The 15,292-nt window shown below is 37.2% G+C and overlaps 1 protein-coding gene across 2 annotated transcripts in view; it reads left to right on the plus strand.

Moving 5' to 3' along the window:
• The first annotated feature begins 2,460 nt into the window (after positions 1-2,460).
• LOC129763051 (doublesex- and mab-3-related transcription factor A2) overlaps positions 2,461-15,292 on the plus strand; it is a 67,804-nt gene continuing 54,972 nt past the window's right edge. For both annotated transcript variants that reach the window (XM_055761797.1, XM_055761798.1), the window contains exon 1: positions 2,461-2,987. In XM_055761797.1, the coding sequence (XP_055617772.1) occupies positions 2,841-2,987 (147 nt within the window). In that variant the 5' untranslated portion in view covers positions 2,461-2,840. The remainder of the gene's footprint in view (positions 2,988-15,292) is intronic.

A 15,292-nucleotide genomic window follows, 5' to 3' on the forward strand; every position in this document is an offset into this window, starting at 1 on the left:
TTCAATCATATGAATCAATAATCGCCACACATAGACTTCAGTTCATCCATTATTTTTCTTGCTAACGAAACACAAATGTTGAGGTTACAACGTTTACAAAATAAAGTAATGCGCTTAATTTTGCGTTGCAATAGATTCACTTCCTCAGCTTTCATTTCAACGCACTTCAATGGCTATTAGTGAAGCAAAGGATTGTATATTTAACCATGGTGTTCGTTTTCAAAATTATAAATAGATTGCTGCCTCGATATTTGTGTGATCGAATTGAAAGAGAAAGTGATATTCATAGATATAATACCAGAAATGCAGACGACGCACGAACACCTAACTTCTTAAGTAGAGTGTCACAGAACTCTTAATTTTTTAAAGGTGTATCTCATTTCAATTTGATGCCTAGGCACATTAAAAGAGCAACCACATTAGTGGATTTTAAACGACAGTGTATTTCACATATCAAAAATGTAATTTAAATGGTTAAATTGTAATGAACGAAGTTGGTTTTTAACGAATTGTGTTTGTGTATGTGTATGAAAGAATGAACTGCCATCTTCGTCTCTATGATGATAAAGGATTTTTTGTATGTTTAAAGAAATGAAAAGAGAAAAAAAAAAGAAAATAGAAAGTAGTCTACATAAGTTTGAGCACGCGCGCGATAATGCAGCCATGAGAAATCTGAATTGTGATAGCGAATGGAACATAGTAGAGTTTGTTCTTATGGTGGAATTGAATATATTAGTTTCGTTAAAAAGGAGCACAATTTGATTGGGATCGAGGAAACGAATGCTGTCGAGGAAAGAAGGTTCAATAGCGATTTCTGAAGGAACAAGCGGACAACCGTCAGAATGAAGGGATAGGCTACAACTTGAAATTCATCCAACGGGTTAAATGTTCGATTAATCTGAAGAGTTAATAGTCTGACAATTTTGGCAGTCAGGTTACAGTGAACTCAGAAGATACTATGGGATAGCTTGACGGGACAGCAAGCGTTTCTTCTTAAGATTTGCTCTTACTTATTACAAACATGTCCTAAGAAACTTTTGAATAGACGAAGCTTAGTGGAATACCGATATCACAAAGAGGTGATTTCATATCTACACATTCAATCAGTTCGTTTTTATTTGTAAAACTGGTTATGTATTAATTAATTATCAATTAGATAATCGACCAACTCAAACCTATATACAGGAATAAGGCGGGGCCTTCATTATTATCCAAATAGTTTCCTATATTGAAAAGTATTGTTAGAGAATGTTCAAACCGATAGGTGCAAAAATCTCGTAGGTCCATCAAGAAATGACCGAACAACAAGCGTTCAAACCTGTCAGGTTTTTATTCTCAAATGTCCAGATTGTTCTGTCACTAATAAATTCACATTCAATTTGACGTGATCTGTAATCAGAGGGGGGCATTGCGCATTTCGAAACGAGTAACTCGTTTCGAGAAAATTCGAACTCAAATTGAATAGGTTTTAGTATTATGTATCATTTTCAAGTTAATATTTTCAGTGTACTAGATTTGGAGCAAAATTTGTCTCGTAGAGAAATGTAAAATTTTTGGGTTCGTAGATAAAGCAAAATCAAAGTACTCGAAACGAACAAAAATCACTCGTTTCGAAATGCGCAATGTCACCCCTGTTTTTCAATGTTTGCCCTCAATATACTCCCGAAAAATCCAAAAACTCCTCGAATGGTCCGAGGGCTCATCATCTCCATCATATGCTTGTTTAAAACGTAGATAAATAACCGAGAAATTTTACGCTATGTACGAAAAAAAATCTGTGCCGCTCGCAATGATCCGGCCCTGTGCTGTGACCCAGCTCTCGTCTGCCCACAACGATAGTGTTGCTCTGGCTTGCTGCGATCAACTGCGGCATACGTACCTACGTATGTACATCTGTTTCACTCCTAGTCTACTTTGTGCGGAAGATTTTCAGCCCTCTTCCGCCAGCTTCGTCGCGACCCAGTCGAAGCCATAATGAAATCCAAATCTTGAACAACCAGTTTATAGCAGCTGCTGCTCATCCGACAACAACAAAATCGCTCGATGCACACGACGATAAACGCCCAACAGCAAAGCCCATCCAAAGAGTCTGCTGAGCAGAGAGCGAAGTCCTGTGTGTGGTTGGATGATCGAGGGGACGGAGGAACGAAGGGACGGACGATGTTATTTCCAATTTGGTTAGATTTGGTTGGCTGAGTTGTATCATTGTATTTCATTTATATACATGTTTAGGTGGTGGTTTATGTTTTTCCCGCAGTAGGGTTGCCGCCGTCTCGCTCGCACTCGCACAGCTCAAACGGAACCGTTTAGTGCTAAACTCGAGACCATCATCATTCATACCGCCCCTTCGAGTGTGGTTAGATATTTTTTTTCCTTCCCTTTACGGACGAATGAGATACACAGCGGCGGATGATGTTGCAGAAGCCGAGCTAAGATGGAAATTGTTGAAACATTTTTGAATCAGTAGCATTTGAAGGTTTGACCGGTTACGACGTGTGGGATAAGAGGATCTGTTTTTTTTTTGCTGTCTGCATGGGAGAGTTTCGTGTCCAACTGAATGGACCAGTGCTTGAGTGGCACATCCCTCGAGTGAAAAGATCGTCACGGTGAGATTATGTTTCAGGATATTTTAAGTGTGTTTATTTGTTGTGCACGAGCCCCAATGTTGGGTTGAGTGAGTCCAAGGGTTCTGAAAAGCAAATCAGGTGGTGCGAAAAAGGATTCTCCGGTAGTAGCTTGTTTGATCTGGAAATAGTGAACACATTAAACATTGAAGTGATCAAAAATTGTTAACAATAACCCATATCATTAGATAGTGTGGCGAGTGTGGGTGAAGGAAAATGAGTTTGCCAAGTGGTGTTGATATGTCCAATCTGATGCAACAGCATCCAGTGCTTGGGGCGTTGCCGCCAGCGTTTTTCCTGCGAGCCGCCTCGGAGCGCTATCAAAGGACACCAAAATGTGCCCGCTGCCGTAATCATGGAGTGGTAAGTAGCAGACCGTTGGGATGAATAATTGATGTCATAAAATGAACTGTCTAGAATAACATGTGAAACGTCGTGGACATACCGTTCTGAATCATATTTCGGACAACATCATATTTCAGACACTTTGTTCTAATATCTTGAAATGCTTAATGTACTGATGATATAACTATAAAATTAATATCACAATTGCTTCTTTAGAGTGATCCCTTGATTTCACTATCATTTCATATGAGAACTACATTTGAATTATAACATAATCGGCAAAAAATTGTCAACACTACTCACTACCGTTTGTGTTTGCCCGTTCATCAATATTTAAATTTCTCCCGTGTTTCATCAGTTCTCATCATCATTAACAGTTTACTGTGATTGCTTAGTAAGTGTTTCGCAGGTGACTATAACATATAATCAAGTGTAATGTAATTTTCGTTCAAAAAATTACAAAATAAGTTTGATTTTTATTCGCTTCATTTGAAAAGCATTTTATTCGATGATTTTTTTATGTTTTCAATCAAATAGGTACCAAAGAAGAAAGCTTAAAAGCATATTGAACTAATTTATTAAAAATATCAACCAAATAATACCTGTGCATAAAGTTTAGACCAGTTTTCTGCATCATATGCCTTAAGCGTCCGAAATATGATTCAGAACGGTACATAGTGTCAATTGTGCTTCGGGACTCCAACTATATATTGGTACATAGCCAAATAGTTACTGAAGAATATTATCTCAAAGTTTTGATACATTTGGTTGCCAGAATTCACCGAACTCGACACTGATATCACTATCCAGAAAGTTGGGCTGTCAATTTTTAACTCGAAATACTCTTGAAATCATTTGCCCAATTCACCCGATTTCACACCCTATAATATTTTCCTTTTCCCAAAAACTAAATCAAAACTTAAACAAAACGTCTTTAAAGCCATCCGAACGATTTCACCCTTTTTCTCAAAATCAGCCTGAATCTGAGACGCGTTTGAATCTTCAAATATTCTATATACAGTTCTACTCAACTAAAAGGAAAACTTTGTTTGAGAATTCCTTGCTATTAAACTGTAATAAAAAAGGCTCGATTTAATTGTTTCTGAACTTATAATTTGCAAGCATCAAAATCTTATAAGGAGAGAAACATTTATTCAATTATTATTCGTTGGTTTTTTGTCGAATCAAGGAGCAAATTCACATTGGCTATATCTGAACATTTGTCCTGGGCCGCTGTCCTTAACTCGTCCAGTTGCGAGCAGTATTTGTATAAAACCTTTTGTTTTAATACATAAACTTGTTTTGTTACGCAATAAAACAACTCATTTGGAGGCATTTTCCTATTCGTGTTTGAAATCTGTCTCATTATTTGCGTTCGTCTTTAGAAAGTTCCTTTCGACCAATGCTTTGTATGGTTCTGTTGGCCGACGTTCTGACGAATTTGATGGAGTGCATCCCTTTGGCACAAAATGTACATACTTCTCAATGTGTCGTTCTGTGGTTTGCTTACTGCAAGATCCCAAATCAGGCTCACATTGTAGGGTAGGTAACCCAATTATGGAGGAGATATGTCACCAACTTGCAGAATTTGCGAATAAATACTCTATTTTAGTTTAAAAGTATGCAAAAGTATATTTTTTCTAGCAGTTGAACTTTGTTTTTGAAGATTCTCACTGATATTTTGATGATTAATTGACTAAATTGTATAAAGAACATGTTTGAAAATTCCACTTCCATGTACTTATTATGGTAATAGTGTATTATGGTAATAATCGGTGTCACATGGAAAAATTATTAATAGGATTCAAATAATACTTCGATAATAACTTTTAAATAAAACTATGCCTCTAAATCTTATTCCTAGTATGCAATACTATGCCGTTGATTCTACACACGATAAGAATTATGGGAACGGAGCGCGAATCGATGTATTTAAGCAATTTTAGAAACGCTGTAACTTTGTGAAAAACCAACACATGAAGATGGGATATACATCATTTTAAAGCTTCATTCAAAGCTTCAAGTGTTTTGTGTGAAGGTGTAGTGGATAATATTACTAGAAAGAAAGAAAAATCTTTTTTTTTTCTGTTCTGGAATCGATTAAAGATTTTGTAGTTTTACGCAGTGTTCTGTAAACCATGTAAACAGTAAATTCAATTAAGCTTATCAATCAGCATTAATTTGATTGCAAGAACGCTCCTGTAGTTCATTTTACTACAGGAAAAAGTGTTGATAGAATGGAAAATTTCTAATTTCTATTTCTAATGAATAAGTATTCATTAGAAATAGGGAAATTTTCCAATAATACGACTATTCCCAAATCAGAATGCAGTATTGAAAATTCCAATAAAGTCTGTACAAGACTCATTTTTTATTATTCATTATTCGGCAATTTTTGCCTAATTTTTGCTTTTTGCTTTGATCGATTATCTTAATTGACTTTCTCTTACGATAACTATAGCCTTCCAAACAGATTTTGTGCCACATAATTTCAATATGCGAAGAACATCATCCAATTATTTGGCCGACTACCAAATATTGACCGGATAGGCAGGATACCGAATATCCGTTTCATCTCTAGATTAGACTCTTTTTACGTGCTTCTCGGTTTAAAATAACTGCCTGCTCCTATTTGCTAGGCCTTTCGCTAGCTGACAGGAGAATCACAAAAGCGTGAGGGTTGTGATGCAGTTTTCGCTTCTCTTGAGGAACTGAACAAGGGATATTAACACACTCAAATAAGATTTAATTTTCAACATAGTGGATCAAACAAATATGCTTCCATCGGACACGCATAGTGCTATTTAACTACACTGCTGAGCGTTCAAAAGCGCCCTATGATATGCAATTGCACAGCGTGAAAACGTAAGGTACAATCATAATAGCATAACAACCATAACATAACAACGTACAACCATAATAGGAACACATAGAAGATCTGCTTTTCAGCTCTGCAGTAATTTCCTACAACCATAAGAGGAACAAGGCAGCTTTCGATATTGCGATAATTGGCACGTAGATGAACCAATTGTACCAATTTTTTTACGTGGGACTACGTCTAACCGGAGTATATGGGGGGTAAAATGAAACACTAAACAAACAACATGCAGGAAAAAATGAAAGATTCCGAATGCTTATAACTCGATCATTTCTTACTGGATCGGAAAGATGTTTGCATCAATTGATAGGGAATATTTCTACGCTTCTATCGCAATTAATAAAATGTTATTTTTCATTAGATAAACAATTGAATAACTGTAAAATATTAAGCGTTATCTAAACTTCATAACTACCTCATTTTGATTGGCTCGATCTACGGTTTCTCTAACACAGCCATCAAACCCAAGCAGCCTTGGGGAAATCGGCATTGCAAATACATGAAAGTCGGGGGAACTTTTGTTCCGATTGAATAGTGTTTCCCCAACACAGACTTCAGAACCAAGATGTCTGAGGAAATTGGTATTGCAAATTCATGCAAGTCAGTGGCATTTTTGTTCCGACTGAAATGTGTTTGTTTAACACAGACTTCAAAACCAAGATGTATGAGAAAATCGGCTCTGCAAATAAATGCAAGCTTCGAGTATTTTTGTACTCGCTTGACTTTGTGCAAACTAGAATATGTTTCCTTAACACGGTCTCCTAAACTTAGGAACCTGGGAAAATTGTGCAGACACTAGAGACGAATGAACTTTCAAGTATAAATCCTTTATAGTATACAAAGTAGAAGTTGAAGTTTTTGATTCATTCAAGCCGGGGGTACTTCTGCACCCGCATTTTTTTTTGCACTCCGCAAAGTGTTTTCCTGTGCTCCCGTGGCTGAGTGGTGCGTCAAACCTAACATGCCGGGGGTTCGGATTCGATTCCCGTTCTGGTCGGGGGAATTTTTCGTCAAAGAAACTTCCTCCGTCTTGCACTGTGGTCATGCGTTTTCTAGCATGAACACAGGGCTCATTATATTGCGCACCATTATTTTTAACGATGGTGCTTTGAAGTCGTTAAAACTAAAGCGACATTTGAACGCGAAACATTTTACGCGCTACACCAAGGATCAAGTTTCGTTTCGACGTCTCGGAGCTGGTTAAAGCCAAAGATTCGAATAGTGAAACAGATGTTCCAGAAAATGCTACACCCAAAACTAATTTTCAACTCCTGTTTTGGCATCCCGATTTATTACATTCTTCTTCTTCTTGGATGGCGTTAACGTTCCATGTGGAACGTTTGCCGTATCAACGTATGCATTAACTAGCGTCATTTATTAATACTTGGTTGAGATTTCTTAAGCCAAATAACACGCCTTGAATGTATTCCGAGGGGCTCTAGAATACGCGTGACCACAGTGCAAGTCGAAGGAAATTTCTCTGACGAAAAATCCCCCGGCGAAAACGGGAATCGAACCCGAACACCCTGCATGATAATGTGAGACGCTAACCACTCGGCCACGGGTGCGCTATTTATTACATTAAATGAGCTTATAAATAACAGAAAATGTACTACTCTCCCATACTGGTATAGTATTTGTATACTATACTAGCTGACCCGGCAAACTTCGTCCCGCCCAAAAATTATTTTTCGTTATAACATTCACGTTTTCTTACTAAGCGAACGTTCATGGGTCCAATCACAGAACTGTTCATTGATTGATCTTCTAATCTACCCTTTAAAATCATTTTTTACTATAAAATGTCAGTACTTCTACCAAAACTCGACATTACAATATCAGATTATTTTCAGACACAATTCTCGTGGAAGATTTTTCATCCACTTGCAAAAAACATGTTTCTCCGTTGCATGGAATAAATGTTTGAATATGATATAAATGAAAATATGATAGAATGAAGACAGCCCTAAATCGGACAATACCTTTCTCGAGTTTTGCTCTTATTAACACATTCGGCGATCCATTTTTATTTATATAGATAGAAGACGGTATAGGAGTGCGTTTTATCACTTAAAAATCCATTTCCACTATCAATTTCGTTATCGCAAACATCTGTATAAAATGGACTAACGTTTATTGTCTCCTCGACATGCCAAATTTGATTCTGTTTGCTTGATAAGTTCTTGAGCTATGCAGACATTCATACTTCAAGTCACCCATAGAGATAAGGGAGGAGTGTCAAGCCACCATAGAAACGTTTCTTGTCCCCAAAAACCTTTACATGCCAAATTTGGTTTCATTTGCTTGATTAATTATCGAGTAATGCAGAAATTTATGTTTCATTTGTATGGCAGCCCCCCCTTAGAGAAGGGGATGGAGTGTCTAACCACCGTAAAAATATTTATTGCACCCTAAAACCTCCATATGCCAAATTTGGTTTCATTTGCTTGATTAATTCTCGAGTAATGCAGAAATTTGTGTTTCATTGGTATGGCAGCCCCCTCTTAGAGAGGGGGTGGAGTGTCTAATCACCGTAAAAACATTTATTGTATTTGTATTCCTAGGCGCCCGCCAGCTGGTCTAGGATAGTATCACCTCCAAATGCAATGGAATAAATATCCCTTCACCTTTTGCTGTGATCATTTTATAAAGTGTTTGTGCTAACCTCAATAAAGATATTTCTTCATTAAAGTTTCGGTTTTATATTTTCTTTCAGATTGTTAGTTCTTAGTTCTAGTTCTATATACACATCCAGTTGTTCGACCACTTGTAATAAAGTAAAAAATTGTCACAAGGAATAACTACAATGGTTTGTTAAATGACCAATTGAAAATGAAACGTCCGGCTTCGAAAATCATTAAAAAATAAACATTCGAAGAATACTTCGCTTTTGAAGACTGCGTATGCGAGATTTGATGAAGTATTATTATTTTAATTTTAACAGTAAGTTTTAAGTAATGTGAAATAATTGTGCAGATTGTTTTTCTCAAGAAACATAGCCATGAGTAGAACAACAGTGATTATAAATTTCGAGAAATTATAAATTTCTAAAATTAAATATTGGGCCCTACCCTGTAATTTTAATTGAACAAAAATTCACTTGTTAGCTTTTTTTCACTGTTATAGATACTATAATTTTTCGTGCTGTTTGGTTTGCATGTTGCATTCCTGATGCTTTGCTTCAAAAAACATTTCGGAAACGTTTCAAAAAAAAAAAAAAGTATCGAGAAAGAATTCGATTCGATAAGATAAGTTCTTATACTTCTGGTTAATTGGTTAATTGGTCTCATAGACCGAGAATCAATAATTTTCATTTAATTAGAAAAGGTGATTCGCCTCTAATTGGACATCTAGATAATTGGACAGACCTGTAATGCGACACGAATAATTGAATATTTTGATATGATTCTCTAATTGGACGTTTTTGAAAACCTCCTTTGTGCAAGTTTCAACAACACGATGAATTTCCAGGAGTGTTTTCAACTATTTTACTAGATTATGTGTTTTGCATACTTTTCTAGGGATTATTTGTTAGATTTTCCCGTTTTAACTTATTTTTCACATTGCGTGTTTGTTGATAAGTCCAATTACAGGTCACAATCGCCTCTATTGCGACACTGAGTGGTGCCTCGGTATGATCTATTAGAGGTGAATCTTTTTTTTTATTTAAATAAATACCAATAATGCCTAAAAAATAGCATCAGCAAAAAAAACAATAGCAAAATTACAGAGACACGCACATTCTGTGACACAAATTGTGTTTTCCAGTGCATTTATTGTGTACCGTTATGGAATCATCTAATTAAATAAATTAATTGACATTTATTATTAAAAATCAAACAACTAATATTCACTGGCAATAATCCCATAAAAACCAACCGTACTATACGTCTGGCATTTAGTCGAATTCTCAGATCTAGAAAAGAACGGTTCAGCTGGACTTGATGTCACCACCCAATTTCGTAAAAATTTTCACTGTCAGCCAAGTGAATGGGATGGTGTAAATATAAATCACACCAACTTGTTTTGTGATGACCAAACTTACAAAACTGCTTACAAACTGCTGCTTACAAACTGCTGCTTGCCAGGTGGTTTTTGATGAGATTAGTCGTTAGAATGCGGAGCAAATTTTGTGAGAAAATGCCAAAAATGTGGATGAGAAAGCTTTAGCTAAAAAGTGCTTGAAATCATTTCTTAAATCCATCGAAAAATGGATGAGCATTCAGCGATAGTATCTAGATTTTTTCAATTTGTATCCCCAATATATTCCCGAAAGACGAAATCGTTTATTAAAATGTGATTCCTATGAGAGCGCTATCCTCCGCACACGAACGGTCAAAATCATACTGAAAAACAAATTTACAAAAAGATTTCTACGATCAAAAATATCGAAAAGATCGAAAAGAAGAGATCGATTTTCGCGATTTTTTGAAGTACAAAGAATCGATCCAAAAAATCGGAAATCGGAGAGGAAAAGATCGATCTTCTGAACATCGATGCAAGATCGCCTAATGCTAGTTCAAACATTGTTTTTTGTCTAGTACTAAATTCATTTTCTAATGACTTTTTGATACAGTCAACGTTGGTAGACCGCAGCCTAACATTTTAACAATTAGTAGCTCGTAGTGTCCAAAAGTTTGGCCACCACTGCTATATATGCTATAGCAGTATAAGAGCAATATGATCGAGCGAAACAAGAGACACATTGCAAATAAGCATAAGCATTAAAGCTTTTCGCATACTTTGCCACATACACGGCCCAGACCTAAAAGGATATAAGTTACCGTCAATTCCAAACGGCAACACCAGCCATGCACCAGCTCGAACAACCTAAACAGCGGCATCATCACTTTTGGCCAAACGTCCCATCTTCACTGAAATAACATATTCAACGTAGACACCACAACACGAATCAGCATAACAGGCAACGGTACGCAACTCGAGAGTGTAGGTATCAAATTCCCTTCGGCTCATTGAGTAGGCATAAATCATAAGTCATGTAAACTGGAAGCGATAATAAAGTTAGTCTTAATCTTACAGTGAACAAGTGTAGTTCTTTTTTAAAAACGCTCTCCTTTAATTTAAAAACGTAAGTGGCGCAGTCGTGCGGATTGCGGTTTTAGTTAGAAGTTCGCGTGTGTGACCGAATCGACGGCTTATCGATTGTAGTGGCACCCCAAGGACAACTAACAAAACCAAGCGATCAGAACCAGCGAAGGAATATCGCAAAAATTAAGGTAAGCAAAAAAAGACTAGGTATAGTGATTTAATATTAAGTGATTTAATAACGAATAAAAAGGTGAATTTTTATAACCGGTACCAAGTGAAATACTTTATAAAAAGATATTTTAATTTCCTAGAGACTAGGTGTAGTGATTTAATATTTAGTGATTTAATAACGAATAAAAAGGTGAATTTTTATAACCGGTACCAAGTAAAATACTTTTTTAAACAAGGAAATTTTAATTTCCAAAATTAAGCGATTTAGGAATTTCAATCGAGGCCGAGACATGGCAGAGAACCAGCTCGAACTTCTCCAAGCGAGTTTGGAACAACTGGCCAGCCGTCTGGCCGAGAAGGATGAGCAGATCGCTCAATTACAAATCCAAGCAGCGCAAGGTGAGCGAAATGCTCAATCACTTGCCGCCCAACTGGCTGCCAACAGGCAAGCGAACCCAGTGCAGGTGATTCAAGTGCCGGAGCAAAGAACGGAATCGATACTAAAATCGTTACAGACGCCCCAAATTATTCGGGATCTTCCGTGTTTCGACGGAAACCCGTTAAAATTAAACTCATTTTTAAAGGGGATTGATAATATAATCCCTCTGCTGAATGAGACACAGAATACTAACGTCTATAGAGTGTGGATTCAAGCGATCCGCACAAAAGTAATTGGGGACGCTGACAACGTACTCGAACTATACGGCACCAACCTAACGTGGGCCGAGATAAAACAAACCCTAATCACACATTACAGCGACAGGCGTGACGAGGTCTCCCTCACCAGAGACCTCTTCAAATTGAACCAAATCGGAAACGTGGAAGAATTTTACTCCAAGGTATCGCACATCGTTTCACTGCTCACAAATAATCTGAGCATAACAGAACAAAATGCAGCCGTGAAACAAGCAAAGAAAGAATTTTTCCAGGACATAGGGCTAAAAGTTTTCCTCGCTGGCTTAAGAGAGCCGCTAGGACCAATCATTAGAGCCCAATGCCCCACTACAATGAAAGACGCTCTCCGACTTTGTATGGAGGAGCAAAACTATAATTATGTAAAATCATATAAACCAATGCTACCACCGAAACCATTTAATCATCCAAGAGCTCCTATTCCTCCAAACATACCTACCCGGCCAGTGAATCCTTTTAAATTTTCAGCACCATACAATGGTCCTGTGAACGTACCCCGTTTTCCACCGAACCCCAAACCAATCAATTGGCAACCTAATTTCTCTCCAAACCCAATTCAGAGACCCCCAATTTTCAGAAATAATTTCACCCAGCAACCAAACCCTAATTTTCCCCGCAATCAGTTTGGACAAAACCATCAAAATAATTTTCCCAAACCAGTCCCTATGGAGGTGGATCACTCGATCCGAAGTAGGAACGTAAATTACATGAATAGAAACAATAATAACCATTTTAAACCACGCCAGAATTTAAATCCTTTTCACCCAAGTCCCAACTATCATTTCGAACATTGTGAAGAAACATATTTGCCCGATTATGGACATGCTGAAAATGACAATTATGCCTTAGCGAAGGTTGAGGGAAATTACCCAGACTATGACCCCCATAACAACATCTATTCAGAAAATGATCCAAACATTTTCGGAGGAAACATCGAAACCAATGAGATATCTGAGAACACAGAAGGAAATGTAGATGATTTAAATTTTCAACCGGATTCAGACAGTTCAAACGGGAGATAACAAATTTTATCCCATATGTAAAATTAAACACGAAAATAGGAGAGATGAAATTTTTGATAGACAGTGGCGCTAACAAAAATTACATCAATCCTGCGAAAATTGCAAATCTAAGAATTTCCAAACTAAATCATTCTTTCGTCAGAAATATCAACGGCACCCATTCCATTAGCGAATCCGTTGAATTTTCTCCCTTCAATTTTTTAGGGTCTACAATAAAATTAATTACAGGAAACCTAGACCAAGAAGATTTAGACAGAATTAACACGGAGATTGAACATCTCAAGGCAGGAAATCGACAGTTAATTAATGAAAACAATTTACAAGCAACAATCAATGAAAAACTACAAAATAGAATAAATAAAATAATCCAATCCATTAATGACCAACAAAGTAAGTTGGTAAAACAAATTATTTCAAATAGACAAGCTATATTAGATCCCAACAATGTAAACCAAAATTTCACGGCCCTCAGCAAAGTAATCAGAGTTTCATTTCACCTAGACCAAATACGAAACCACCTAGACACCGTATTCGAAACCATTCAATTAGCTCGCGTAAATGTGATTTCGAGGAACTTCCTAGAACCGGAGGAATTAAAAGTCATAGTGCATCAGTTAGAAAAACAGAACATTACATTGCTTAATTCAGAACAGGCTTATGAATTTATAAGTATAAAAATAGTCTTTAAGAACAGCAAATTATATTTTGTTATCTCAGTGCCATTTGTTAAAACGGAAATATTTAACGAGTTGCTGCTGGAACCATTACCAATCAACGGAACATCTCTAAAACTACCATCAAGGACAGCAATAGTAGGAAGCCAATCAACTTATCTTCTCAACGGGCGATGCCAACCTGTGGGACAAAATACCATGTGCGATAGACGTTTCCAACGACGCATGTTATTCCAAAATCCTACGAGGATTTTCCGGAAAGTGCAGCTTCGTGGATCACGATGCCAATTCAGGCGTCAAGCGGCTAACTGATTTCCATATCGTGCTGAAGGACGTTCAAAAAGTATTCATACAAACGGATTGCAAACTGACAAACAGAACACTATCAGGTAGTTTTCTAATATACTTCTCAAACTGTGCAGTAATCATCAATGGCACAAAGTTTGACAATCGAGAAAGACACAACAAACAAACACCACTGGCAATATCGCTAGATGGTCTACAAATAGAAAAAGGCGCTCTCGAGGAGAATATAACTATAGAAAAACTACAAGAATTAAACATCCGCAACCGTGAACGAATGGATTCAATAGAAGAATCATTTGCAATCCATATCTCAACAAATATCGGAATATTTTCGATAATTATAATTTCTGGAATAGTAATAGCCATAACGAAAATCAACAAACGCACTAGTAACGTATTTAAAATTGGCCAGCATCCATTCCCAGAACCCCGCAGAACATTACCAGAGAAGAAGGAAAATTCAGAGAAACCAACATCCGCTAAAATCGAACCGGGACGGTTCGAACTTCATGAGGGAGCAGTTACCGTCAATTCCAAACGGCAACACCAGCCATGCACCAGCTCGAACAACCTAAACAGCGGCATCATCACTTTTGGCCAAACGTCCCATCTTCACTGAAATAACATATTCAACGTAGACACCACAACACGAATCAGCATAACAGGCAACGGTACGCAACTCGAGAGTGTAGGTATCAAATTCCCTTCGGCTCATTGAGTAGGCATAAATCATAAGTCATGTAAACTGGAAGCGATAATAAAGTTAGTCTTAATCTTACAGTGAACAAGTGTAGTTCTTTTTTAAAAACGCTCTCCTTTAATTTAAAAACGTAAGTTATATATTCACGTTTATGTTCTCTTTTGACGTAGGACTACGTCTTTCATTTCTATACTGGGGTGTAAGTTCAAAGGTTCGAAAACGAAAGCATTACGCAGGAAAACGAAATTTTGAGCGTTAATAGCTCTTGAACAACTGAGGGAAATGGTATGATAAATACTTCGTTCGAAAGATAAAATGGTTACGCGTTATATGCTTGTTACTTTTTGATCCAAAACTTGTTTCCATAACCCCTAATATTTCTTTCAAAACAGGCTGTTGAAATCACACCAATTGATATATAAGCGAGTGCCGCTCGGAAATCCACTCAGTTATGATTGCGCAACGATTGAGGTGCGATCGCTGAAATGGATGGATGATTCCCTAACACAGACTTCAAAACCATGTAGCATGGGGAAATCCACATTGCAAAATAGATGCGAGCTGCGGGTTATTTTGTACTTGCTTGCGTTTCTGGAAATCGGAATGTTTCCCTAACACAGACTTCAAAACCATGGTCCTGAGGAAATCGGCATTGCAGAATAGATGCAAGCTGCGACTACTTCTGTACTCGCTCGCGTTTCTGGAAATCCGAATGTTTCCCTAACACAAACTTCAAACCATGGAGCCTGCGGAAATCGGGAAAGCAAATTAGATGCAAGCAGAAGAAACTTTTGTACTCGCTTGCGTTTCTGAAAATCGGAATGTTTCAC

The sequence above is a fragment of the Toxorhynchites rutilus genome, chromosome 1 (genome assembly GCF_029784135.1).
Source record: "Toxorhynchites rutilus septentrionalis strain SRP chromosome 1, ASM2978413v1, whole genome shotgun sequence".
NCBI classification, from domain to species: Eukaryota; Metazoa; Arthropoda; class Insecta; order Diptera; family Culicidae; genus Toxorhynchites; species Toxorhynchites rutilus.